The sequence below is a fragment of the Perca fluviatilis genome, chromosome 11 (genome assembly GCF_010015445.1).
Source record: "Perca fluviatilis chromosome 11, GENO_Pfluv_1.0, whole genome shotgun sequence".
NCBI classification, from domain to species: domain Eukaryota; kingdom Metazoa; phylum Chordata; class Actinopteri; order Perciformes; family Percidae; genus Perca; species Perca fluviatilis.
This window is the reverse complement of record NC_053122.1, coordinates 14321679-14349640: the sequence shown is the minus strand read 5'-3', so window position 1 is coordinate 14349640 and position 27962 is coordinate 14321679. Positions and strand designations below refer to the sequence as shown.

The window sequence follows — 27962 nt, the reverse complement described above, 5'->3', positions numbered from 1 at the left end:
CACAGGGGTTAATCACAGTGTGACTTGGAATGCAGCGAGCATGTAGGCCCTATCGCCAGCGGGCGGCGCTGTTGAGCTGCGCACTGCGTTGACTGCACACACTGCACAGACAGCAGAAGTCAACCAACGAATTTCTGCTACAGCTGATTCGGTCGCCATTTTTGTCGCGAACATAAACAACACCAGTGAGTCGCGTTGGCATTTGGATGTACCGCTGTTTGGAAGAAAGCGACCATAGCCTCCCCTGAGCCTCCCCCCCGCTGCAGCACTGACATTTTCAACCGGAGATGACAGCTGATTTGGTCACCTGAGCCAGTCGGGTAAGAACGCCTCGCTGTCGAGCAGCGGGGTCCTGAGCTGCTGATGTAACATTTGCTGTTTAAATGGGTTGTTGTGTGCGCACGATGCCATGACAACGACGCAGCTGTCATTAGCGCACTATATGGATCCGATTTTACTTCGATATCTGTCTGTGTTTATGCGAGCAAGAAACGGCAAATGCACACTTGGTTTTTTAAACCATGTAACGTTAGTACCGCGTACCTGACGTGCGCTGACATGTACAGACATCGTGCTAAACAGGCCACCTGGTATGTGTTCATAACACACAGCCAAAAGAGCTGCTTGTATCTTTGTATTTCTGTGTTAAGACGAGCTGTTTTCCCACAGAGATGGGGCTCCAGGGTGGATTTCCTCAACGGGAGGGAGCGGAGGTTTAAAGGGGGGGCGGGGAGGGCAGCAGAGGGGCCTTGCTGCTCGTCAGCCCTGAGGAGATGGACCAAGAGTACGAGAGACGGCTGCTGAGGCAAATCAACCACCAGAACCTGCCGACAGAGGCCCGCCTGTCAAAGGTGAGATACAGAGACTGTGAGTAAATCGTGTGTGTGTGTGTGTGTGTGTGTGTGTGTGTGTGTGTGTGTGTGTGTGTGCGCGTGCTCGTGTTTAACTATATTTGTGGGATCCAAAAACCGGGAGTTCAGTATACTTGTGGGGTCCCGACAGCTTTGTTAGTGTACAAAGATAGTGCCACGCACTTTGTGTGTGTGTGTGTGTGTGTGTGTGTGTGTGTGTGTGTGTGTGTGTGTGTGTGTGTGTCTGTGTAAGTAAATGCCCCGAATAATATTGTGCCCGGTAGTAAAATCCCTGCTGCAAATTCACTGTCCCTCTTTTTCCATCCCAGTGTGTAAGTGTTACCTGCAGTCCTGTCAGTGTTAAGTCAGGGGACCGCTTCATTCCCACCCGAGCTGGAAGCAACTGGAGCATCAACTTCCACTACGCCAATGTGAGCAGTTCTTCATCTCCTCAGTTACATAATCACTTGACTTTTTACACTGCCCTACAAAAACACAGTTTGATAGTCAAAGGTGTGTATATATATATATATATATAAAAAAACTTGTAAACCCTTCCTTTTCTCTCTGCAGGAGAACTGCCGCTCCCCAAATCAGAACCATAAAGCAAAGGATGCCAGTTCAGACTCGAGCAAAGGTCAGACATGTGTACACCTCTGAATTCCCCCAGTTGTCGTTTTTTCTTTTCTTTTCCTGAGCTATAGTGTATCTCTAGACCATCTGTGTTTCCATCACCTTTTTCACTGCCACCCCTCCAGATGCTGTGGCGTATGCTGCCCTGTTGAGGAATGAGTTACTGGGGGCAGGGATAGAGACTGTGCCAGACCCTCACACAGATGACCGGCGGCATGCAGTCCTCTCCCAAGACTCTCACAGCCTTTTTAGGGTATGAGTCGTGAAAAAAAATGGCTATCCAATTCCAGACTAATTTGTTTCCAAAAAGCTCCTTAAAAACACTAACACTGACGTATTGATGAAGTTGTAAAGCAAGTAGTAATGATAATAAGTCATTTGCTAGAGTGACTTAACTGCAAAATAATCCTTGACTATAATTCTGCTTTCTCCGCAGTACACTGTCCACACTAAGAGAGTGCCTTTCGATAGCGATAATGAAGTCTCACCCTACTCCCTTTCTCCACTTAGCAACAAGAGGTATGACATATCTCACATACTGCACACTGAACAGAAACACTGCTTAAACTATGCTCAGAATCAGAAATGGATTTATTGCCAAGTAAGTAACACATACAAGGAATTTGCCTTGGTGGATGGTGCATACCTAAACATTAACATATTAAAAAGGTAAATCAACTATATATATCCTGAAGACAATCCCCTGAACATCAATGTCTAAACCGCTGGCAACAAAAGTGAGTACACCCCTATGTTAAATTCCCATAGAGGCAGGCAGATTTTTATTTTTAAAGGCCAGTTATTTCATGAATCCAGGATACTATGCATCCTGATACAGTTCCCTTGGCCTTTGGAATTAAAATAGCCCCACATCATCACATACCCTTCATCATACCTAGAGATTGGCATGGGGTACTTTCCATAACATCATCCCTCAATGCAAATCAAACCAGCTATTAGGCTAACAGACATAAAACCATGCCAATCTCTATGTATGGTGAAGGGTATGTGATGATGTGGGGCTATTTTAATTCCAAAGGCCAAGGGAACTTTATCAGGATGCATAGTATCCTGGATCCATGAAATAACTGGCCTTTAAAATAAAAAATCTGCCTGCCTCTATGGGAATTTAACATAGGGGTGTACTCACTTTGTTGCCAGCAGTTTAGACATTAATGGCTGTATGTTGAGTTATTTTGAGGGGGACAGCACATTTACACTGTTACACAAGCTGTGCACTTAATACTTTACATTGTAGCAAAGTTTAATTTCTTCAGTGTTGTCCCATTAAAAGATATAATGAAATATTTACAAAAATGTGTGAGGGTGTACTCACTTTTTGGGAGAGTTGTTGTGTATCTTTTTTTTTTCTTTATATTTATATTTTATTTCTCTTTTGTCTTGTCTTATCTTTTGTGTGTATCTTATGTGTATTTTGTTTATATGTTATATTCTATGTGTGTATGTCTATGTGTCTATTATATATATATATATATATGTGTATATATATATATATGTGTGTGTATATATATATGTTTGTATATATGTAATGTATATATGTATATGTATATATATATGTATTATATATATATATGTATATATATATGTATGTGTATATTTATGTGTATATATATATATATATAGTATATATATATATATATATTAATATATATTATATATATATATATATGTGTATGTATATATATATATGTGTATATGTGTATATGTATGTGTATATGTGTGTGTGTATGTATATGTGTATGTATATATGTATGTATGTATATATGTGTATGTATATATGTGTGTGTGTGTATATATGTGTATGTGTGTGTGTGTATATGTATATATAACAAAAATGTTGAGGGATGTGCAAAAGTTCAGGATATTTAGTATGTGCAATGGACAGTCCAGGATGTTTGTTAATGTAACGTGTAGTGTCTGGGGTGGGTTTAAGATACTGTGTCAGTGGGGGTCCCGGGCCCTGTTAATATGCCGTTATAGATAACTACACTTTCCCTATTTTTGTCTCGATGTTTCTGTAGTCACAAGCTGCTCCGCTCTCCTCGTAAACCAGCCCGTAAGATCTCCAAGATCCCCTTCAAAGTGCTGGATGCGCCGGAGCTACAGGATGACTTCTACCTCAACCTGGTGGACTGGTCAGCAGGCAACTTGCTCAGTGTCGGTCTGGGTGCCTGCGTCTACCTGTGGAGTGCCTGCACCAGCCAGGTCAGAGGAGGACTAAAGGCAGTCATTTACACTTTGAGTTTTATTGCAGAATTTCTTCTCAGTTGATGCCTAGAAGGGAAGGAAGAAAGTCTGTGACTGATCTGCCTAAGAGAAAAGTGGAAATGGTTAATTGATGTACTTTGCGTTCTAACAGGTGACAAGATTATGTGACCTTTCAGTGGATGGAGACTCTGTTACATCAGTTTGTTGGAATGAGAGGGTGAGCTGCCAGAACTGAACTGAACTGCTTATTTACGACAGTAGTATAAGAGAACATGAACTGTTTGTAAGGAGAGAAATAATGGGAAAATAACAGCGTGATTTGTTTTTGACTCTGGTCCTTTCAGGGGAGTCTTGTTGCCGTGGGAACCCACAAGGGTTACGTTCAGATCTGGGACGCAGCAGGAGGGAGGAAGCTGACCAGCCTGGAGGGTCACTCGGCACGTGTAGGTCAGTTGTAGCTGGAGTAAGGTGGAATCACAGACTGCTGGTTAAAATCAGTTTGCGTCTGCTTTTAGGAAACTAAAAGGAAATAAAGGAAAATCTCCCAACATAGGTTTTGAAAAGAATTTTAACAGAATTTCATCTGGGCTTTGTTGTTACTTAATAGCCCCAAATTCCAACATATACTGTATATTGTACCACCAAACCTGTTATTATCCTATAAGAAACGGCAGATAGATTTTTGATAGCCACAGTGAAATATGAGACCTTCCCTCCCCCACTTTGTGCTCAAGGCGCCCTGGCATGGAACGGAGAGCAGCTGTCGTCGGGGAGTCGGGACCGAGTGATCCTACAGCGGGACATCAGAACCCCCCCTTCGGCTGAAAGGAGGCTGCAAGGTCACAGACAAGAAGTGTGTGGTCTCAAATGGTCTCCTGACCACCAGCACCTCGCGTCCGGAGGCAACGACAATAAAGTGAGAGAGTTTAAAACTCAATTCATTAATTTTTTTTGTCAGTGATTTTTGCATGAAATAAAATGCAAAAGCCTAAATAATCTGTGGCTGTTAAAGTGAACATGTTCTAGTTTGAAGAACCCATTCCTTGTTGTCTCCTGGCCAGTTGTTGGTGTGGAACAGCTCCAGCCTTCTCCCTGTGCAGCAGTACAGTGACCACCTGGCGGCAGTGAAGGCCATCGCCTGGTCCCCCCACCAACACGGGCTGCTGGCGTCAGGGGGCGGCACCGCCGATCGCTGCCTGCGCTTCTGGAACACACTGACGGGTCAGGCGCTGCAGAGCACAGACACCGGCTCCCAGGTCTGCAACCTGGCATGGTCCAAACACGCCAACGAACTGGTGAGGACACACACACACACACACACACACACACACACACACACACACACACACACACACACACACACACACACACACACACACACACTCAAATGTATATGCCACCCCGAAGATGTTATCTTTGTATGCAGAAATTGTCCAGCTTAAGGATAATGACAATATAATTACCAATTAAATGTAATTTAATATTTGGTAAAAATAAATAAATAGTATCCTTCTTAATCCATTAATGTAATAAATTAACAAAAAATGTAATCACATTGGATAAAAATAAGAACAGCCTGCCCCCATGTAGACTGTTGGTATTACTACAGTTTAAGGCTAGATAGTGTGAAATGTGTTATATTATCAGAAAACAAATAATATGCTTTCAGTGTAGAGATGTTAGAACGGTATGTAGCCATTAATTAACATTTTTATTGCATTTTTCTCTAAAGTAGAGGGACATTTTGACCAGTTAATTTACACTTAGTTTCCAATATTTCGTTAAAGGGGAACGATGCAGTTTTTTTTTTTTTTTTTAGCTAAATTTACCTTAACTGAACAGCTTCGGAGTCATTGGAATGGTTTTATGACTTTTTTTCGTGTTGAATGGTGGTTGTCTCGCTCCCCCCTAGCGCCTGTGAGCAGAAAACCCACCCTTGCAACTTTCGGCCGGCGAGCCGCCGGCCAAAGCGTCACGAAGGATCGCGTGATATCAGGTCTCGCGATGTGACGAATTGCTTCACGGCACTGCACACATACACCCATTCAGGAACCTGCTGACACTATCGTCATGGCTGAGCCTGCTAAAAAGAAGCAGAAAGCTAGGAAAGCATTGTCGGAGGAACAGAGAAAGAGGAAACGGCAGACTGACCGAGCAAGGAGTCAGACACAAGTAAACATAGGAGCTGCCAAATATCTATTCCGAAGCTGTAGGGGGAGCTCTATAGAGAAACCTGCGAGCAAAAAGCGATCAGTAAAGCGTGTACTCACTTCCATGCAATATTTCTGCATTAGCAATCTACTGTATGTGAAGCTTACTGTTCACTTGTTGGTACAGTATCAGTAAGTGTTTCAAGTGATTCAACTGTAGAGTGAAACTGTACTGTACTTAGGGTCAGTTTTGTATTGGATTTAATTATACTGACAGTTGTTTCTATATAATACAGTACAGCTCAGCACTACAGAACTCCAAACTAAGTAGACGTGTACATGTTTTGGATTTTTAGTTAATTGTTCTCTCTTTGTTTACAGGTGAGCACTCACGGCTACTCTCAGAACCAGATCCTGGTGTGGAAGTATCCGTCACTAACACAAGTGGCTAAGTTGACAGGACACTCCTACAGAGTGCTGTACCTGGTAAGACTGTAGGTTTAAATCAGTGGCCATGCAGGTTCAATGTAAGGGTCAGTGGAACTGGACTGCCAACTCATTCCTGCCTTTAGTTTCTGAAATGCACAGGAAGCATACACATGTCTGATGTTTTCATACATTTATCCAGTGGTGGAAGAAGTATTCAGATGCAATAACACCATGTACAAATACTCTGTTACAAGTTAAAGTCCGGCATTTAAAATCAGTACACAACTAGTATCAGAAAAATGTACTTCAAAGTATCAAAAGTAAAAGCACTTATTATGCAGAGTGGACGCCCCTTTGTTATATTTAATTTACATTATTGATTTATTACTACTGATGCATTAAAGTACAGGCTGCATTTTAGCCGGAGGTTGAAAAGTCCCTTTAATCAGAGCCCTCACATAAGAACGTAGTAGAACCTAAATAGTTATACTTATCACTTAAAAAAAGCAACTTAGAGGAGAGTGACTAGGCAAGGTGGGATTTCTGTTTTTCTTTGTTTTCCTCGAGACCACAGAGGGTGGGGGGTGGGAGGGTTTTTGTTCTTGTTCAATTGTATTTGCATGTTCTGTATGTTCTAAATATAAAAAACACAATAAATGTATCTTAAAAAATTAAAAAAGCAACCAGGGAAGAAACCGAACGAAGTGACTGTCTGCTGCCTATAGATCTCCTCCAATCCGTTTCAGTACTGCACACACAACAAACAGCGCTATCCTTCTGAGTTGATAAATAATTATTAAATGACTAAAACTGGATTACTATGCCTTATTACATGGGTGATTTTTGGGGTAATATGTATGTAATACACAGTATTACAGACAGTATGAGAAAAATAATGTTTTTTGAACATTAAAGTATGAAAACCTGTTCTAGTAAAAAAAAAAAAAAATAATAATTACAAGTATGAACCTGAAAATTAGCATAAGGTGGGAACTCTCCCGATATACACATACCAAAATGTTCACCCTCTCACCAGTTGTTCTCTGTTTGTCTCCCCATTTGAGGCTGTGTCACCAGATGGAGAGGCCATCGTTACAGGAGCTGGGGACGAGACGCTACGTTTCTGGAACGTCTTCAGTAAGACACGCTGCACCAAGGTACCTGCCACATAGCCATTATATACACAGGTCTGATGTCTTTGTTACTGAATGACTTCTTGAAAGCACTTACTCTCAGCTCTCTGTAAACGCTGAGGGCTCTTTGTGTAGATGATTCAACATCTTTGAAAGTTGATTTGACAAAAATCATAAAAAACATGTCAATGCCTGGATAAGGTCTTGGTTTAAGTTGAATTTGACCAACCAAGAACTTGGATATCTTGGAAATCTTTGGAACGAAGGATATGGCGCGTTTAATTTTTGTCGACATGTTTAAATTGAGCGTCAGCGTCAGTTCTGGCAGGCCAGGTAGTCAAGACGCTGCTAACGCTATTGGCCATCAACACGGTCTCATCAGCTGATCTGCTCCAGCTGAGCTGCATCAGCTGATCTGGATTAGCGCATCAGCTGGCAAACACCCCTCGCTGCTCAATGGCTACACTCAAACAGGGCGCCCTATTTAAAGCAGATTCAGTTTGCTCCTACCTGCTTGCTGCTCGCTTCTCTGCCGCCCGCCACCTCCCCAGCTCCTCCTGGTCGTGTGTGACGTGGCATTTGCTTCTATGTCATCGTTGCTGCTCTGTTCATGTGGGGGAATAGTTCAGCTCTCACAGTCCTAAACTGTGTGAGGGTTCCCTAATGCTGCTGCTGTCCTCTGACTCTCTGCTATTTCATGGTGCTCATGAAAGGTCAGAGGACTCCCTGAACAGAGCCATACCGCCAAAATTTAATTCAGAATTTATTAGCTGAAATGCAATTATTCAATAAAAATGTCCTAAATCATTTTTATTGTCATGTGTGTTCTTGACTTTATGGACCTGACAGAATTTCCTTATTATTCCCAGGAATCAAAGTCCGTGCTGAATCTCTTCACAAGAATACGATAGCGAGCAGCCCGGGTCAGGACTGGTTTCAGGAGGAGCCTACTGAGCTGTGGTTAAAATGCACAGAGTCACCAACAGCACTCACAGACTAGCCCATAGAGTCCTCTCATCTCAGTGCACCAGTCACCACTACAGCCCTCCTCAAATCCACGTTTTCTACAGAGGGCGCGGCCCCAACTTCCAACAACTGCCATCTCTCACAGTGACGTCACTGATAAACACAAAAAACAAGCAGTCTATTGCCAGGACACGTTGTCTGCTTAAAAAAAGACGGTCTTGTTCTCTTTTTCTGTTGTGGAAGTGAGGAAGTTGTTTTTATTATATATTAGCAGAAGTATACATGTAGAGTTATAAGCTATATAATGTAACAACGTCACATTTTTTAAAAGGCTCTCCTTTGTAACAGAAGAAGAAGCCTGATTGTGTGTGTGTGTGTGTGTGTGTGTGTGTGTGTGTGTGTGTGTGTGTGTGTGTGTGTGTGTGTGTGTGTGTGTGTGTGTGTGTGTGTGTGTGTGTGTGTGTGTGTGTGTGTGTGTGTGTGTGTGTGTGTGTGTGTGTGTGTGTTCGGGGGGGGATTTCTATATTTTGTAATGTATGAATATGATCTACAAAAGCAGTATACAAGAGTAGAGAAACAATAAATAGGTGAACACACACACAGTTTCTCATGCAGCTGCAAAGAATGAACTGTTTATTGGCGTCTTGTCGATCCATATCTGGAGATCAGTAAAAGGCAATGGGACACTTTTTTCTTTTTATCCTGCTTGGGAAGTTACAAAGGTATTTTATCAAGAATGTTGCACAGAGGTCCAGTCATCCTAATAACAGTCCACTTAATCTGTGTTTTTGCTTTGGTTCAGTCCAAGTATTACAGTATGGTTTTTTATTGTCTGATGCCACTTGAACAGTCTTATTTGGCACTGTTTGTCATTGAAACAAATTCAGATTCTGGGTTTTCTTTTGTTACTTTCTCTTGAACTTTCTCTTGAACTTTCTTTTAAACTCAGAGCGCTACCAGCTCAGTAATCTGAGTATCCAGACCCCTGCAGGCCCCGACAGAGCAGAGAAAACTCCTTCACGATTTCTTTAACACAACGTTTGTTGGTTTGCTCCCTGGAAGAAAGGGAAAAAAAGATGTATGAATTTTTGTCGAAAAATGTCACTTTATTGCACTGTATTTTTGTGGCACAAATATGTCATCCAAGTTTATGATTTGTGTTATTTTTTTTTCATGCAGTTCTGTTTTCACTCTACTATTGCACAGAAAATGTGGTTTGCAAAATTATTTAATGCAACTGCAGACTGAGAGACTTCTGCTCTCAATATCCCCCATCATGTTCCTACTGTAATGAAGAGAAATGTGTTTCTGTTGTGTTGACTCATTCATTGTGCGAGGATGTACAGACGTACAGGCCAATTTAAAGTGGCCAATTTACCTAATTAACCAAACCTGCATGTCCTTGGACTGTGGGAAGAAGCCGGAGCTCACGGGGTAAACCCATGCTAAGGAGAACATGCAAACTCCACGCAGAAAGGCCCAAGCCGGCCGCTGGCTTCCAACCCAGAATCCCTTTTGCTGTGAGGCGACCCAATGAACTTATGACTTGATAAAGTTTGTTTGTCATTTTTCTCTCTTGAATGAGTTTTCTTACAGTATTTTCTTTTTAGACACCTGCATGAAATTTAGTTTTTTTTAATGAATGAAGAGTTTTGAGTACATAACACCTTTTGAAACATAACCAGTTAAGGTGTAACAGGTAGATAATGATCACCTCAGAAGCTGCTGACTGAAGGTGTGTTTCTGCTCTGTGGAGACCTGGGCAGAGGGGAACCCTGGGGTCTGAAGCGTTTCTTTCAGCCACTGGGACAGCAGAGCTGGACAGTGTCTGTTTAGACTCAACAACACCTCCGAGAAGTGATCCGTCAGACTGCGAGGTGACTCGCCCCCAACCGCCTGACACAGAAATGAAAGCATACGCTTCCATTAGAAGACAGTTTGGTGGTTACGGTTTTAAACATCAGGGATAAAGTGCATCCACTGGTTAAATAATTAAGTTTCAAAAGAGTGATTGGGCGCTCTCAAAAGCAATACGCATAATTCAATTTATTGTTATTTATAGTGAATTATCACCATGGACCATGGTCTCAGAACTAACTAATAATGACTTTGCACAGGGCACTACTGATAAATATTTCATATCTAGTTGTGTCTGATGACTGGTTCACCTGGAGTATGGTCTCTGTCAGAAGCTTTCCATCTCTGTGCAACACTTCACCAAGCGAGGGCATGTCTTTGCAACGAGGCAACAGCTCTGTCTGCAAGGGACAGGGCAAAAATCACAAGAATTTATGAGCCCATGAGTTGAAATGAGATAAAAAAAAAAAAAACTAGCTTACAATTAAAACTTGCACATTTCTGCCCCAACTTACAAAGAATAGAGTGGCTGCTTTAACTGTGGGTGTCTCTGGGAACTTCAGTGATAGGATCCCTGGAGAAAACAGGATACAAATATTTTTTAAACAGTAATTTGTAAAGAAAAAAAAAAGCTAAGTCAAATTACAACAGGGGTCAAATTATCCTCTACAATTAATTTGAATCAGTTTTGATCGCATTTTTTTTTTTTTATTATTTGCTGTTCTTAACGTGCAAAAGAAGATCCTATATTAGATATTGAGTCAAATTCGTGAGAATGACCTGTATACAGTACAAGTATGCAGTGATACTCACCGCTGTAAAACAGCCCTTTAACATCCAGCCGGTCAGACAGGAACATATCAGGCTTCCTTTTAAGAATCTAAATGAACACAAAGTGATTAAGTTTTCTGTGTGCTGCAAATGTACATAACAATGGACAAGAATATTCAACCCACCTGAGCATGAAGGTGCATAAATGACTCTGCAATATCAGGATGATCCCGTGGACCTGTAAAATAAATATAAGTTGAGACCAGAAAAACATGTCTAAAAAGTAAATAGGAATTAAGTGCAGGTGTTTATTACCTTGCTGAAATATAGTGAGTGTGGCAGAAGTCAACACCTCAATAAGGTTTTTGATGTTAGAGATGTGGTGTTCCTCTCCGGCAAATATGTGAACCATCTTAAAAAAAAAAGAGAAGAAGAACATGTTAAAGAGTCTGAATTGCAGTTTGGAGGGATAATGCTTTTATCCACATTTTGATCTGTGGGGGCGTACCTGCCGTGCCAGGTCCAGAGCTGAGGCTTGTGGGAAGGCACTATAGATCTGCCCCAGCATCTCACTCAGCTGAGCCACCATGGGCCCGAAATCATGTAGGAGGGTTCGAACTGATTTCTCAAATACCCCACACACTGCCTGGAGAGGGAAAGGGAGAGAGCTGTGAGTCAGTAAGCGCACACATAGATAAATCATACAGGCACAGACACACAAGACACACACACACACACACACACACAACACACACACACACACACACACACACACACACACACACACACACACACACACTCACACTCAATCAGGCTTCTTCTGTTACAAAGGAGAGCCTTTTAAAAAATGTGACGGTGTTACATCAACATCAATCACACATATTTATGCAAGCAGTAAAAAAATACTCTTACCTCTACTACCTCTGAGTCATCAAGCCACTTGCTGAGGACGGTTTGGATCAACGTGAACACTTGCTGTAGCACAACAACAACCTACAAATAAAATTTGAATATATATATGAGATATAGTATTTAAAATAAGTATATTTGGTTCAATATAGCAATTTTGCATGTTCAGAAATTTAGATGCAGAAGGCCCATTCTTTTTTAAAGATATGTTTTTGGGCATTTTAGGCCTTTATTTGACAGGACAGCTGAAGACATGAAAGGGGAGAGAGAGGGGGAATGACATGCAGCAAAAGGCCACAGGTCGGAATTGAACTCCGGTCCACCACGTTGAGGAGTAAACCGCTACATATGGGCACCTGCTCTACCGACTGAGCTATCTGGGTGCCCAGAAGAAGGACCATTCTGAAGGTTGATGAATAAACCACTGTTTGACTGGTGTTTAAGGAAACAGTTACGGTAATTTGATAATATTCAAACATAGTAGCTGGTATGATATATATTTATATATATATAAACATTATATATATATTTCTATGGCTAAACTCACTGGATTCTGCGTGATCTGTGAGGGAGTGACTCTTGGGCTGGATGCTCCCTCTGAGCTGTCTGCTTGTCTGTTGATGTCCAGAGTGGTAAAGAGACTGGACAGCATCCCCAGGATGTGGATAATAGACTGTTTGTTAGTAGGATCAGGCTGTAAAGGGAGACAACAAGGATGGGTTTCATATGTAGCCTTGTGATAACAGTCCCAATTGAAGTGAAGATATTGTCAAAGGTGACAGCAGTTGTGCGAGCAGGTTGCAATTTATAAGTTGTTAGTGTAAAAGTTGTGTCAAATGCTGCAATCAAAAGTAGCCAGTAGTATCTGAGGCTCTGTCAACAGACATTTCAGACCTCCTTACTGACTGTCACCCTGGATAAGTGTCACTTAGCTCATTAAAATGTATTTTATCTGCACTCTGATAACTGTGCACTGCATTATGTTGAAGTGAACTGTTTGACTATATTTATAATTGAAGGAATATTTCCATGTACTTATTTTGATCATTACTGCTTACTAGTAGAGTGTTATTAATTATCAATATTTATTTTAAGTATATATCGAATCTACATACAGTATACTACATTGTATGAGGCCCAACTTTATTGTGAACCTAAACTGATATGCAGGCTGGGACTACAACTACTGTGACATTACTTTCAAAAGATACTTCAACAAACATAAATTTCTTAAAGCAATCAATCAAATATGCTTATAAATAGTGTATGAAAATGAAATTGTACCTTTAAGCTAGAGCCCGACTAAGGATTTTTAAGGCCAATATCAAAACAAATATTTGGTGATTAAAAATCTGATATTCCGATATATTGGCAGATTTTTTTAAATCCAGAAACGCATAACAAAACATAAACAGATTTCCCTAAAATTAGTTATTTGTAGTTATTTATGAGTCCTCACTAAAATAATATGATAATGCAGTTTAAAAATAAACTTGTTTGTTTTATTGTCACAACAGAACAGAGGAAAATCAAAATATATTTAAGTTCTGATAAATAAAATGTATAAAAAGACAAACTTAAGATATAAAACTTAAAGGGTTAAACACGAGTGTTGCCAACAGGGACGTTGTAGAGCGCCCTCTGATGGACTAACTATGCAACGTCAACACTCATAAAATGGTCGAAGGGTGTTTCGTCCTTTAATATTTTATTTTTTAAATATTCATTTATCAGCCATTATAAATGCCGATACTGATAGTTTGGAAAATGCCTAATATCGGCCTGCCGATATATCTGTCGGGCTCTACTTTAAGCTTTTGTAACCATACTTTAATGTAAACCGTTGGGCTTTTTTTTTTTAAATACCTAACTTGCAGTAAAATAATATGTTTTTATTTAAATTTAGCAACAACACATAATAAAGTGCTTCTAATGAACTCATTACTTAAAGTATAATATAGTATACTTGCTTTATTCAATTTGTACTTGGGCACAACCACCTCCAGTACAATATATTTATTTATTGGTTTGTGTTTTAATTTGTGGATTTTCTTTGGATGTACCTCCTGCTGGGCCAGTGTATCCAGCTGCTGGACGTGAGGGGTGATAAGAGAGTGAAGTCTGCCCAGAACCTCCTCTACCGGCAGGGCGGACAGGAGGAAACCCAGAGCCTGCATCAACCACATGCACTGGCTGCTCTGCACACAGACACACAGAAACACACACAGCACACATTATACATGATGTCCTCAGAGAGGCGCTTGGTGCACTTGTGTTCACAGAACAGAGAAGAACTGGTGAATGCTGAAGGCTGTTTACTCACCTTATGGATTTCTTTTACCAGTACATCCTGCAGAGGAACACAAGTGTTAAAGGGAACATTTTCAGGTTCATACTTATTTTGGGTCTCTACTAGAACATGTTCACATGCTTTAATGTTCAAAAAATACAACTATTGTTATCATGCTATCTGTCTGAATGTACTGAATGTACTCTGTCTGAAGCGCTCCGTTTTAGCGCCTGTCTCTTTAACCCCTTCCTACCGAAAAAGCCTGGTCTGTTCTGATTGGTCAGTGTGTCTGCACCGTTATTGCAACTGGGGAATGACTGTAACGGCACTGTAGGGTCATGTTCTTCTACCTTATATATTATATATAATATATATATATATATATATATATATATATATATATATATATATATATAACATAGTACATCACAACCATACGGAAGTCCTGACGGCTTGTTTAAAAGCCCAGTTTCTGAATAAGGGCTGTGTGCATTTCTCTGTGGATTGAGCATGTTAATTCTTTCACAGTATAGAGTACCCGACCTGCTTTATAATGCAAAAAGATTTTTTTTACAATATGTGACGTTTAATACAAAGACAGTAATCACACCGATGTTTAAAAAAAAAGGCGTGTCAGACCTGTGACACGGTCAGGATGTCCTGAGTGTAGGGGCCGAGGTCATGTCTACACTCCCTGCAGATCCTCTTTAGAGTGGATACACTGGACACAGACAGTTCTGCCTTCACAAGGCCCTGAAGCACCATTGGTAATATGCCAGCCAACATCACGGGGTGATCAGCCAGCCACTCAGCCAGGGATCCTGGCCAACAGGAGTAATGCAGTAAGGGGGTACATGTCATGGATAGTGAGTGTAAATGGGTTTGAGTGCAGACCAGAAGGCAACATTTACATCTATGGCCATAAATAATCCTGGTTGTATTTTGTAAAATTCTGCTTTATTGTAAAACATTAAATAAAACAAAGTCATGAGACTATATTAATAGGGACACAATAGGAAACAGGTGTCTGTTATGTACCTATTGTGTACATGACGGTGTCAGCCAGCATAACGTTGCTGATGTTGATTCTGGGGATGAGGCCAATAAGACCAGGGATAACGTCAGAGTAGTTCACATCTATAGTCTCAGCTATGGACTGGAAGCCAAATAACAGGGCCTCTGTGTCCTGAAGAGGAGAAAAAAGTATGTTGGGTCAAGAGAGGGGAAGAGAAAACACAATCAGGAGGTGGTAGGAATACAGAGTTACACACAGTAAGAAAGAGAATCTGGAGAAAAAAAAAATCTGCTTTGTAAAATACTGTGCAGGTAAAAGTTTATAGAGATAGTAGATGTACATGGAATGAAAATCTGTGATTAATGATGACATTACCTGCCATACTGCTGACTGTTGGGGGTCCATCAGCTGTCTGCCCAGCCTTTCATAGAGGTTGCTGAGCAGCTCTGCCCCCAGCATTTCATACACATACATCAGAGTGTCGGAAATGTCCACTCTGAAATGCAAAAGAGACGTGGAAACATATTTGGAGATATATATAGCTACCATCTTAAGCCCCGCTGGCAGAAATGTCTCGACAACTATTGGCTGAATTGCCATGAAATGTGGTACAGACGTACGTTTTGTCCACTCAAATCCAAAGACTTTCTTTCTTGTGAGGAACGAGGTCAAATCCAGTTTTAGAGCTCCTTAAACACCACCTTTAGTTTTGTGTCTTACCTGTAAATTCTGAACTGCTCCTTGTCATCAGAAGACCAGGATGCATACTCCTCCTGGGAGGGATAGTGGGATTTATGTAGTAGCACGTCCACCAGTTGGAAGTAAACCGGCCTGTAGACCTGCAGGTAAACTGCCTGCTTCTCCTCCTCAAATGACAAGATGTCATCCTGAACATGCAGGACAAAAATAGAAAGAAAGCTTGGTGATTTAATGCATTAATGCAGTTACATGAGTAGCATATTTAACAGAAAAGAAGAAAAAAAAACATTTAATGTAAAAAAATATATATATTTATCTCATTAATTTATGATTTTTACCTGCAAAGTGTACCAGAAGGTGAGTGTCAGGGAGCTGGTGGTCTCACTGACTGGGTAGTGCCCAGGGATGCCGGTACAAAAAAGAATCATGTTAACCAAAGCCAGATATTCTTGCCAGTGCTCCACCTGTTCCAACAAAACCCTGTCATACACAAACACATTGTTCCAAATTAAGAAATGAAAGCCATTCACTAAGGCCCGGTTATAGGATGGCGGTGTGTGTGTGTGTGTGTGTGTGTGTGTGTGTGTGTGTGTGTGTACCTGGAGTGTGTTTCCCCCATAGCAACAGCAATGCGACAGATACCGTGTGAGGTTTCCATGTCCCCATCCTGAGCTGCTGTCTTCAGCTGGTCATGGAGACCCAGCACCTGAGGCATCAAGTTTACCAGAGCCTCAATGTACCTGCACACACATGTTCTGGTTCACACACCTGGAAATAGACTGTGACCTGAATGAATGTATGATGCAGTGTGCTTATCACCTCTGGCTGTCCGGTTGTGAGATTGCATTGACTATCGTCTCCACAGCCGTGTCGAACAGCTCTGTGTTGGACAGTGCAGTGAAACAGTCCTGGACCAGTTCATGACTCTCCCCTAACGGCACATCCAGCCCCACCCAGCTGGACAGGCAGCGGAGCACCTTCTCTTTCACCTGGATCGAGGAGTCCTGGCTTTGGAGCAGCTGACGCAGCATGGGACACACCACCGCCCACTCCCCAGCCAGGGCCTCCCTCAGCAGGCAACGACGAGCGTGAGCCAGTCGGCTGCTCTGGAACTCCTCTGGAAGTACAGTGAGAAGCTCCAGCAGTGCGAGGCAGTGTGCATGAGGGTCCTGGGTGGCCTCTGCACCAGAGCCGCCTTCAGAGTCAGGCTTCTGCGGTTGGAAGGCCCTCACCATGTCTGCCACCGGCTGGGACCAAGCCTGTGGAATCAAGTTAAGAGCCATAGAAGCCAGGGCTACACACAGCCTGGTCAGCACCAGTTTGGGCCCAGAGGAGAAGTGTAGGATGTGGGAGAGGAGCTGCATCTTTAGGCTCTCATGCCGGTCTGTGGGGAGGTCGCTCCAGTGACGGGAGATCTTGGTGTGGAGGGTGCTGGCGCCAAAAAACTGAACTTCAGGGAGCTGCAAAGCGACAGACTCACATTATGGAGATACTGTAACAGATGCTGTCGACATATACACAATATTTATGTTTTGCAGCTCTAATCAGCTCTGACATCCAACCAGTCTTTCTTAACTGCATTATGCCTCATGTTCTTGCATACTGCAATAGTTGCAAATGTTGACGGTGCAGTTGTAAAGATGTCTGACCAGAAGCACAACAGACCTTGTCAGGGCCAAGCAGGGCCCAGCAGAACTGCCATGCCTGTGCAGAGGCCTGGGCTTGGGTCAGCCATTTCTGGGCCACATTCTTATGCTCCATGTCTGGGTCAAAGTACAGCTGGTAGAGAGCCTAGAGGAGGAGAGAAGAACCAATACAAAAGGGAACACTTGAACAAAATGTAATTTGGTCATAACTGATAAGGATAGTACTGATGATGCGGCATATTTGGTAATAAATCACAATAACAATCAGTACCCCTTATATTTCCTGACTGAGGAGGTATAGTAATGACAATAAATGCATATTGTGTAACAGGTTGTTAATTGAATTGTTGAGTTGCACAGACAACAAGCATGAATAATAATGCATGCTGAATGTCTAATTGCTTGAATAGAGTCAAATAAATAGCTGTTGTTATAGCAACTAATCCAAGGCACATGGTGTAAGTTATTATTAGGACAGCATATGCTTATAGCTGGTATCATGTTACAAAATGTCCAGTTTGTCCAATCTGTCCAACGACAATTAAACAACCCCCATTTTCTATTTGACCAACTTTGTTTTAACCTATTACTTGAGTTATTCTATCAAATAAGATATCCATCTATGAGATGATGCTGCAGCTCCTCTTTTTGACAAACATATGTATTCAAATTAGCTTTCGTGTTCTGAATGGTGTTACCGAAGCTCCATCTGTGGACATAGTTCAATAAACAATCATCCAGTGAAGTGGTTGATTATTGACGAGTAACTTACCGACTCCACATTCTCCATCGTTAACTCCAACTCCGCCGGGCTGACTCCCGGATTGGCTGGAGGCTCCATCTGGCACAACGTAAAGGTGTCTCCCCGTTGTCGTTGAAAATCCCTCAGAAATTAAAGCCTGATCGAAAAAAAAAAAAAAAGAGTTATTAAAACGAGACACTGTCCTCTAAAGTGTGTCAAAGCACGCTGACAGAGGACGCAGCGGGTCATTCAGCTGTCCATACAGTACACATGTGGGCAGTGCGCTCAGGCATGACGACACACTGACCTCTGTGGGGGCTGAAAAGTTGTTCTCACATTACCACCAGCCAACAGTGACACATATTCACCTATCACCGTTAATGTCTAGAAACTACCATTGCCGCCAAGCCTATACCTACAGTAAACATGAATACAGTAACAGTTGCTACAGCTATAACATGCGCTACAACAGGCGCTCCTGGCGCAGACAACTGCGTCTCTGACGCACTGACATCTGATTGGAGCAGCGGAGCAACAGCGACTGCAAACTGTCGGAGGAATAGATGCGGAGGTGAGTGACACTGGCAGGAAAAAGAAACGGCTGTAGGCTAGAGTAGCCTAAAACATACATATTCAGTGAAATCGGTGACGCGTTTTGCTCTTTACGATAAAGCACGTGCAGCCTTTTCTGCTCCCACCGCCGCCCGCATATGCAGCCTGCCGTGCAGCCCCACCCCTGCCTCTCTTCTGCCCGACTCCCTCAGGATATTTTTAGCGCTGATGATGTGCCCTGTCAAATCACGTAACGGAAACAACCTCAGAGCTAAAGAAGCAGAGCCGCTGAGGAGAGCCCGCTCTGCTCCGTTTTTATTGTGATCTGCAGGGGAAAGCCGCGAAGGAGATGACATCTGAAATAAATTTGGCGTTTTGTGTGTTGGTGGTGCTTACCGGCTCTTTGCAGACAAGAGGTAAGGTGTCATCCTTGGTGTGTGTGTGTGTGTGTGTGTGTGTGTGTGTGTGTGTGTGTGTGTGTGTGTGTGTGTGTGTGTGTGTGTGTGTGTGTGTTTGTGTTCTATGTGGACGGATTTCACATCCTGCTGACGCGAGTTGGAGCCGTCGATTCCTCACATGATGCTCTCGACAGCCTACTGATAGAAAGTTCACGCAGAGCAGCAGGCTGTTGGTTGCATTTTATCATTATGTCCAGTTATTTTTATTAACTTCTTATAGTCCGCTTAGCACGTCAGCAGATCATTTTGATTTCCTTTGTTCAAGAAGGTGGGCGTTTCTTGGTAACTCTTTTTTTTTTTTTTTACTATGATTTGTGTCCACCAGTCTCCTATTTATTTATTTATTTGAAGTTTTAATATAGGCCTACTTAATTTCTGACTTCTCGTTGTATCTCATGTTTTAATTAACAAAATGTAATGCAGGACAGCACCGAAATATATAACAGTGAAACACATGATTAAGAATTAAAATTGCTAACACAAGGAAGACTGAAATGTGTTAGCCAATTAATTGATTAGTCAAAGACAGAAAATTAATCATCAACTATTTTGAAAATAGATTAATCGGATGAGTCATTTGCAAGCAAAAAAAAAAATCCCAAATCTGTGGTTCCAGCTTCTACAATATGAGAGTTTGCTGATTTCTCTGGACTTTTATGATAGCATACGCAATAGTAGGCAATTAATCATTTTGAGTACTTTTTTCAGGTTCTCTGGTTCCAACTCCTCACATGTGAATCATTTCAGTTATTTTAGTCTTCTATTATAGTATCTTTTGGTTTTGGACTGTTGGTCGGACTAAAAGACAAAAAAAATGTTATAGATTAATACATTTTCATCACTTTAGTATGATTTATCTTTTATTTCAAAGGTCAGAGCAGTGCTTTTCCTCCTGTCCTCACCCTGGCTGCCCTCCCGAATCATGCTGGAAGCTCAGCATCTCCTGACTTGACAGAGGATCCTGGGAATGAGGTCTCGCAGCAGACACATAATCCCGCAGGCGGGGATGAAACCTCAACCCAAACCACCACCATTACCAAGACAGAAGGGACGGTCCTTTCAGCGACTGCGACAACAAATGCAGTCTATACAACACACTTGTTGACCGCAAGCTCTGCAGTGGCTACATTTGAACACACAAATGAACCTGTCGTCATGACTTCACCTTCAGGTAACCTGCACTGTGTTTGTGCTTCTTTCTATAGGCTTTTAACTTGGAAACATAGGAATTCTGGTCATCGTTTTGTCCATAATTCTATAATTGTGCATCTATAATTTTCCAGTCCAGTCTGTCTACTTTGTCCAGATTCTTAAAATAAATCATCCCACACATTAAAAGCTGCTTGTTTGCAAACAACAGAATCAGCTCCACTGCCAGCAGCATTCCAGGAACATATTCCTCCTGACCCCCACATGACTGCATTGAGATTGAGAATGTGTGTCGCAACCTCATCTTAGAGCTTCCCTTTTATAGATCAGATAAATATAACCCTCTCCAATGATGCCGTGTTGCCTCTTTGAACAGCCCATAAACAACAAAGATTATGACATATCACCATCCAGATCACACCCTTGCCCCCTTTTTAGCTGTTGTCACCACTTCCCTGTAGAGTAATGTGTAAGTTGTCACTTGGCAAAAGCCGCTGTTGGGAGTTTCTCACTTCAAAAGTTAAACATTACATCGTCTATATCCACGACGTTCTACTTCCGGGATTGCTTCTTTGTGTTGTAATTTTAATCACCAATCAATCCGGTGGATTTCTGAGGACTATGGTTAACTGCTCCACAGATCTCTGCAGGGTAAATCCAGACAGCTAGCTAGACTATCTGTCCAATCAGAGTTTTCTGTTGCACGACTAAAACAACCTTTGATCGTACACGTTCGACCAAAACAAGTTCCTTCCCGAGACTATTTTGCAGCAGCGCCATAGCTCTCTCCGGCGCTTAGCCCCGCCCAAGATGATTTTGATTGGTTTAAAGAAATGCCAATAAACCAGAGCACGTTTTTCTCCCATCCCGGAATGCTGTGTGGACTAGTGTAATGATAATCTCTAAAAGACGTGATCGTTCGATTTCTGAGGAAGGAGAGAGGCTGGGGTCGAATTGAAAGATTTAGCAAAAGGTTTAATAAAACAACACGGTGAAAACGACAGTCAAAACAAAATCAAAAATAAAACATGAAACATAAAACACTGCCAGCAGCAGACTGCAAAACACGCTTCCCCTGTGGGGTCACATTTAGCAGCCATGCGACATGACAAAACAATACGCTGTAACGGCGGACTTCAACGTGCTTCCCCTGTCGGGGTCACAGATTGAAGCCCCGAATCTTTCTCCTGATCCCACATTTATTCCTCTCTCTCAGGTTAAGGACACACCTCTGAATTTCAAGTTTACTACAGGTCACAGACAAAGGTCATTTATCTTGGTAGTGCTGATTATATTCAAGTTTACAGAGACACACATTTTCTTTGTTCTAAACAAGTCTGGCCCAACAGGGGGTGGCTCCCCCAAAACAGATACAATAGATCTCCATGTGTGGAGACAAGGAGCTTTCTCCTGTATGCTAAATGACTGATATGACCTCTTCTTATTCTCTAGAAGCTAGAGAAGGTGTGAGCCAGACAAATACTGATTAGAGTAGTTACTTGATTAGATTTAGCTGCGGGCCCCATTCAAAAATGTTTTCAAAACATAGCCTATGGTTTTAACTTTTTACAACCTAACACTAGCCAGACCCTCCTCCGCAGCGCTGGGGAGGAAGGTCTGGCAATGCGAGATTATTACATCACTAATTACTTTCATGGCTTTGTGACTTAATGCAGAATATGCACAATGATAATACTATTATGGTCTCTGACTCTCAGCTTATAAACAATTTTTTACCATTATCTTTTGCCCACAGGAGAACTAATGACTGTCTGCCCTTTCACTCTATCCTACATGTAAACAGTAGTCTGACTGTAATTATAAAGCGTACAAAATTCCTTGAACACACCCCTTTCCTAGCCCCCTCCCCAGCTGTCAGCATGAGCTGTCAAATGAAATGTAAACAGCCACATGTCCTTAAGGTGGAGTAAGAATATACTCATGTTGAAAGAGGGGAAATACAGTAAGCTTGGTGTGTTTATCTTATATTCAGCAGTTTCACAGAGAAAATAATAACATTATCAAAATAATAAAGCAGTGACTGAAAAATATAAAATAGAAACTCCTGTACATTATAATGCAACAGAACAGTTCTGTAACAAATACTGGCTTTGTAAAAACCTTTAACTGTATTCACTGTGACTGCAACTAACCTTTTTTTTTTATTATTGATTAATCCACTCATTATTTTCTCAGTTATATGGTTAATCAATTGGTCTGTTCAATGTAAAGTTCCCCAAACCCATACACGTGTTTTCAGATGTCTTGTTTTGTCAGTTTACTGTCATAAAAGAGTAAAAAAACCCGGAAATATTCACATTCGACAAGCTAGAACCAGCAAACTATTGCCAGTTTTGCTTGAAAAACATCTCAAACAATTTATCGTTTATCAAAATTGTTACCAATATATTTTCTGTCGATGAACTTTATCTCGTTTTGGATTTTCTAATGTTATATCAATCAACACCACAATGCTTTAATGTATGTCTTAGTTCCCCTGTAATATAGGAGCCATTCATAAAGTGCCGCGCTTAGCGGTGGCAGGAAATACCACCCACAGGAGATTTGTTTCCGACCTTAACGTTACGGAATCAGGTTTTAAACACGTCACTGTGGCGTTGTGAATATCATACTTACTACAAAGGACGGTGCAATGGCGTACTTTGCTAAGTTCTTCGAAAAAAATAATTTTTTTTTTGGGCACTCCCCCCCACAGTGCTGCGGAGGAGGGTCTGGGAGCTGTCTCAATTTACCCTGCAGAGATCTGAGGAGCAGTAAACCATAGAGCCCTGATAAATTGACCAGAGTTTAAAATTCCAACGGAAGTGGAACGTCGTGGATATAGACTAGCATTAACAAACTTAGGAAGGACAGATAGACTTAAAGCTGAGAGTTTGGCACATTGTTGCCCTCACCACATTTATGTGGATACCTGTTGTTTATCTGAATCAGCCATTTCAAAACTGGAAAGATGCAGTAGTGGGCAAGTGTGACATCCACCACCACCATTAGAATGCTGTTATTTGATGCATGAACATACAAACAGTGTGTAAAACAGGTAACATTGTGCTTAACAGGCTTTCTTGGCATTGTCAAGTAAGATAGGGGGGACATGACAACAAAAAAATTACATATAGCAGCTTTAATGTCAGTGGGAGGGATCCATTATCATGAGCAGGTTGATGTAGAGTTACCTCTGGCTGCAGTGTGTATAGTTTGTTTCCTTTGAAGAATTCTCTGTACTGTTTTGAATTGATGCAGCATTGCCTTCACAGCCCCACTTTCAGCTGCCACAGATAGCCTTTCTTCTGCGCCGACTGTACAGAGCACCACACCTCCGCAGCACATCGCAACCACAGATGGCAGAGCCATTCTGACCACGGATCCCCTCACAACCTTTTCATCTCAGTCAGCCCACACAGTGCAGGATACAAGCACCACAGCCCACGCCTCCACCATCCAGCCACAGTCTGAATCACTAACCACAGCCACCGCACAGCCGACAACCACAGGACGCCCTTTGACCTCAGCTCCACGCCGGGATCCTGCTGGGCCAACGCACCGGGAGGTCCCATCTGAGCTTAATATTGGAGATGACGGTATGGTGATGAGTGTATTGTATTGTACTTTATTGTTTCCTTCTAAAAACGTGTTCAGTGTTTTATTATGATTATCCATTGTTGTGTCATTTAGAACTCAAGGGGCCCCGCTACCGCTTAAGCTCCCCTTTAGACCCCCTGCTGGCTGGTCTGCTGTCAGTGTTCATCGTCACCACTGCTATCGTCTTCGTCATCCTCTTCCTCAAGTTCCGCCAGCGAACAAATCACCCAGAGTTCCATCGGCTGCAGGATCTACCCATGGTAAGATACATACGTCAATTACAATGCAGTAAGGTTGTGACTAAAGGGGCTGTCCAGTGATTTTTTTTGTCCAGTTTACTTGTCCTTAGGAGCACTACTCAGCCTGTGAAAACAGTTGTATAATCTCTGGTGTGGCTCTAATGGCAAGCTCCCACTATAGGACTTTAGACCTGATTATCGACTCGCCAATAGTTTTGAGCTCCCCGACAAAAGCCCCAGATCAGAGGCAAATCGGCATTGGCTCGGTGCTCGGGTGTCGGCACTCAAGGGCGATGTGTAGGCTTGCCAGTCCCTCACAGACACATTTCAGATATCTAACATGCTCATTATCTGGAGCTGTCAGGGACTCTGTCAGGGAGCTACTACCAGTAAGAGCACAAGATACAGGCTGAGGGGAAATAAGGAGGAGGGGTCACCTGTAACTTGCCTGTAACTTGCTTGTAACTTGCTTGAAACTTTACTGTATGTGTTGCAGACAACACAGACCAAAGTTGCTGTTGCACCAAGAAAAAAAAAGTCTAAAACAGTTAAGACCTGTGGAAACAGGTTATTTTGTGAACAGGTGTGCCCTTCTTTTCTTTTACTTCTTTGTTTTATCGCTGCAAATCAGCCTCCAACAACTTGAAGTGCATGTTACGTCATGTCTCGTGTCACTTTTCGCATGTTTTTGAGACAAAATGTTGTTTGGAACCTACACACTGGGATTCCTTCTAGTGAAAGTTCTCGTAGTGTGTGAGCCCCTGTCGCTGGTCAGTCAAGTAGTGTGAAAACAAGACAGCATTTTATGTAGTGTGACTTTGGAAGTCTTGTAGTGGGAATGGAGCTGTCTTAAAGAAGCAGTGTGTAGGATTTAGTGGCATCTAGTGGTAAGGTTGCAGATTGCAACCAACTAAATACCCTTTCCCTCAGCCCTCCCTTTCCAAACGTGTAGTAGAACCTACGGTGGCCTTTAGATAATGTAAAAACCTGAAAGGCCCTCTGGACAGCGAGTTTTTTACATTCTGGGCTACAACTTTCTACAGTAACTGTAGAAACATGGCGGAGCAATATGGCGGGCTCCGTGGAAGAATCAGCTCCTTACGAAGGGCTGATTCTAAATGAACAAAAACACAACGATTCTTAGTTTCAGGTGATTATACACTAATGAAAACATAATAATCAATATTATGTTACATTTCCCCCCTAAATTTGACACACTTCTCCTTTCAGTTGAGGAAAATAACCCCTGATGATGTCATCAGGGATATCTCAGTTTAGGCTTTAGAGTTCAGATTTTTAACAGAAAGCATATGTTACGGAGTGGGGGTGTAAAGTTTGAAACTAACGTTTAGCAGGGCCACGTTCAGCCCGCACAAAACGTAGCAACACGTTTTTTTTAAACTGAAAAAGGGGTGCGTTGAACACCTCTGCCTTTTTATCACGAGTTTACATTCAAGTCTCTGCTGAATGGGTATCACCGAAAAATGAGACACACCCACCAAACGAGAGAAAACATATCTCAAAGCCGTTGCACACTGTTCCAAGGAAACATGTCGTTCAACACAGAAACCGTAGCAAATCGTTGCACACCATTTTGAGATTAAATGTGCCCCAGGCAAGGAGGGTCCAAGGAACTACACTATCCAGGTGTTGTATGGTAAATGTAGGATCTAGTGGTTTTGGAGGTTGACCCATACTATAAATTAAAAGTCAGGATATCGCAGCCTCTGTGGCACCATTTTCTTTCCAGCTCTATAACTCCTTATGCAGAACCCCATGTAATCCTGTAAAAGCATTTTCATATTTGCAAACTCTTTCTTAACAACTTGTCTAAATCTGGTTTTAATCATCTTCTCCAGGATGATTTGATGGAGGACACGCCACTCTCCAGATACACCTACTAACGGAAGCATCCTGTCACCCCCTTCCACTACTTAGAGAACAGAAGCCAAGCAGACACCAAAGGAAGACCAGTGTGGATCTGAAGAAAAGCCTTTGCCTGGATGCACCTGCATCTCTGCAGACGAGTTTTGGGTCAGTGATCATAAATATGTATCTGCGGTTCCATGAGACGGATCCATAAAGTCTCTTAATTAGGAGGTTTCAGAACTACTTTTTTCCACATTCCCGGAGATTTTCAGTCCAGTGGAAACTCTTTGAGTAACTAGTGCCTCTGCACCATGGATGTATTATATTGAGCTGCACAAAAACACAATGATTCTTAGTTTCAGGTGATTATACACTAATGAAAACATAATAATGAATATTATATTACATGTCCCCCCTAAATTCGACACACTTCTCCTTTAAGTCGAGGAAAATAACCCCTGATGATGTCATCAGGGTTATCTCAGTTTAGGCTTTAGAGTTCAGATTTTTAACAGAAAGCATATGTTACAAACTGGGGGTGTAAAGTTTGAAACAAACGTTTAGCAGGGCCACGTTCAGCCCACACAAAACGTAGCAACACGTTTAAAAAAAAAAAACTTAAACAGGGGTGCGTTGAACACCCTGTTGTGTGTGCAAGCGCTCTGCCTTTTTATTACGAGTTTACATTCAAGTCTATATTACAAGTTCTGCACCATGGACGTATTATATTGAGCTGCACCTCTGACTGACTCCCTATGTATGCACAGCACTTTAATGTGGCGTGAATGGCCGCATTGCCCCCTAGGGGACATCTGAGGTAATGTGGCTCAAGGTTGCATGAAGTCCTCCGATGTAATGTGTAATGTAATTAACAACCTCAGGTTATCCAGTGAGAAATAAAGAGAGTGAGAGATAAATGGGAGTGTTGCCAACATGCCTAAAATGATTAAGGAATATAAATTATGATCCTGGTGACCAAATATAAGTGAAGTGCACTTTCAAACTAAATTGCCAGGTTGCACGTGTTGTCTTAAAACTGAGGTCTTGCAGAAAATCTACACAAAAATCAGAAGTGACTTTACAATTGAAAAGCCATATCTTACACACAAAATAACATTCACTTATTCAAATTTACCAAGTTACCCCAAATTATATACAGAAAATATTAATGCAGCCTGTTAATGTGCAGTTACACATGTTATTGAACTTTTATCATTATGGTCTGATGCTGGTATATAAAACTAGAATAAGGTTATGCTGTTTTCAATGACAAATGTTTATTCCACCAAAGCACACAGAGAAGAGACCTCACTACACTAAACACTTTAATATGAGCAAATTGTAAAGGTGAAACACACTATTATTGTTAAATGTGTTGTAAAATACATATTTATAAAGATTGTATTTGTTTCTGCACAAGGTGGTTGTTCAAATGCTTTACGTGGAGACTGAGAAGAGGCAAAACAGAGTTTCCAAGTTGAGATTGTTGTTACTTGTATTAACTGGAGTATCCTGCAAATGTGCTGGAACTTAGCTGTTGTATCACAGTTTGTACGTAGTGTGTTCTGAGTTACTTTGCTGTTAAGTGCCACCAGTGATGTAAGTAAGGTTTATTTATATAGCACCTTTCAGATACAAAATCACAACCTGCTTAACATTAAAAACAACTACACTATAAATGTATGTAAATGTAAATGTATGCCATTGAAATGTAGACTGTAAGAATGTATTGATATTAGGATTTCCTGTTTGATAATAAAACAGAAACCACAATA

General features: G+C 41.7%; 3 protein-coding genes across 7 annotated transcripts; 2 read left to right on the top strand and 1 right to left on the bottom strand.

Moving 5' to 3' along the window:
- The first annotated feature begins 81 nt into the window (after positions 1–81).
- Positions 82–9972, top strand: fzr1b (fizzy/cell division cycle 20 related 1b). Its single transcript, XM_039815460.1, has 14 exons — positions 82–320; positions 670–851; positions 1181–1282; positions 1425–1488; positions 1610–1737; positions 1921–2003; positions 3527–3710; positions 3865–3930; positions 4058–4160; positions 4448–4629; positions 4775–5008; positions 6245–6349; positions 7357–7449; positions 8295–9972. The coding sequence occupies exons 2-14, from the start codon at positions 774–776 to the stop codon at positions 8334–8336; spliced, it is 1464 nt and encodes a 487-aa protein (XP_039671394.1). The 5' UTR covers positions 82–320; positions 670–773; the 3' UTR covers positions 8337–9972.
- On the bottom strand, positions 8995–19050 carry LOC120568146 (importin-13-like). Of its 5 annotated transcripts, none has more exons than XM_039815457.1 (22): positions 18950–19050; positions 18351–18477; positions 17598–17723; positions 16752–17392; positions 16532–16672; positions 16271–16412; positions 15954–16120; positions 15609–15729; positions 15257–15404; positions 14858–15039; positions 14252–14278; positions 13992–14126; positions 12476–12622; positions 11932–12012; positions 11528–11665; positions 11335–11431; positions 11205–11257; positions 11062–11128; positions 10764–10822; positions 10560–10649; positions 10106–10287; positions 9353–9446 (listed from the first exon to the last, which is right to left on the bottom strand). In XM_039815457.1, the coding sequence occupies exons 2-22, from the start codon at positions 18417–18419 to the stop codon at positions 9353–9355; spliced, it is 2907 nt and encodes a 968-aa protein (XP_039671391.1). In that variant the 5' UTR covers positions 18420–18477; positions 18950–19050. The 5 variants fall into 5 exon arrangements, with proteins under 5 accessions (XP_039671392.1, XP_039671391.1, XP_039671389.1 ...); XM_039815455.1 differs by having other exon boundaries at positions 18833–19003; XM_039815454.1 differs by lacking the exon at positions 18950–19050 and adding an exon at positions 18628–18835.
- Positions 19050–27962, top strand: LOC120568148 (cell wall protein DAN4-like). The gene is made up of 5 exons (XM_039815461.1): positions 19050–19288; positions 20202–20501; positions 23755–24078; positions 24173–24339; positions 26178–27962. The coding sequence occupies exons 1-5, from the start codon at positions 19222–19224 to the stop codon at positions 26220–26222; spliced, it is 903 nt and encodes a 300-aa protein (XP_039671395.1). The 5' UTR covers positions 19050–19221; the 3' UTR covers positions 26223–27962.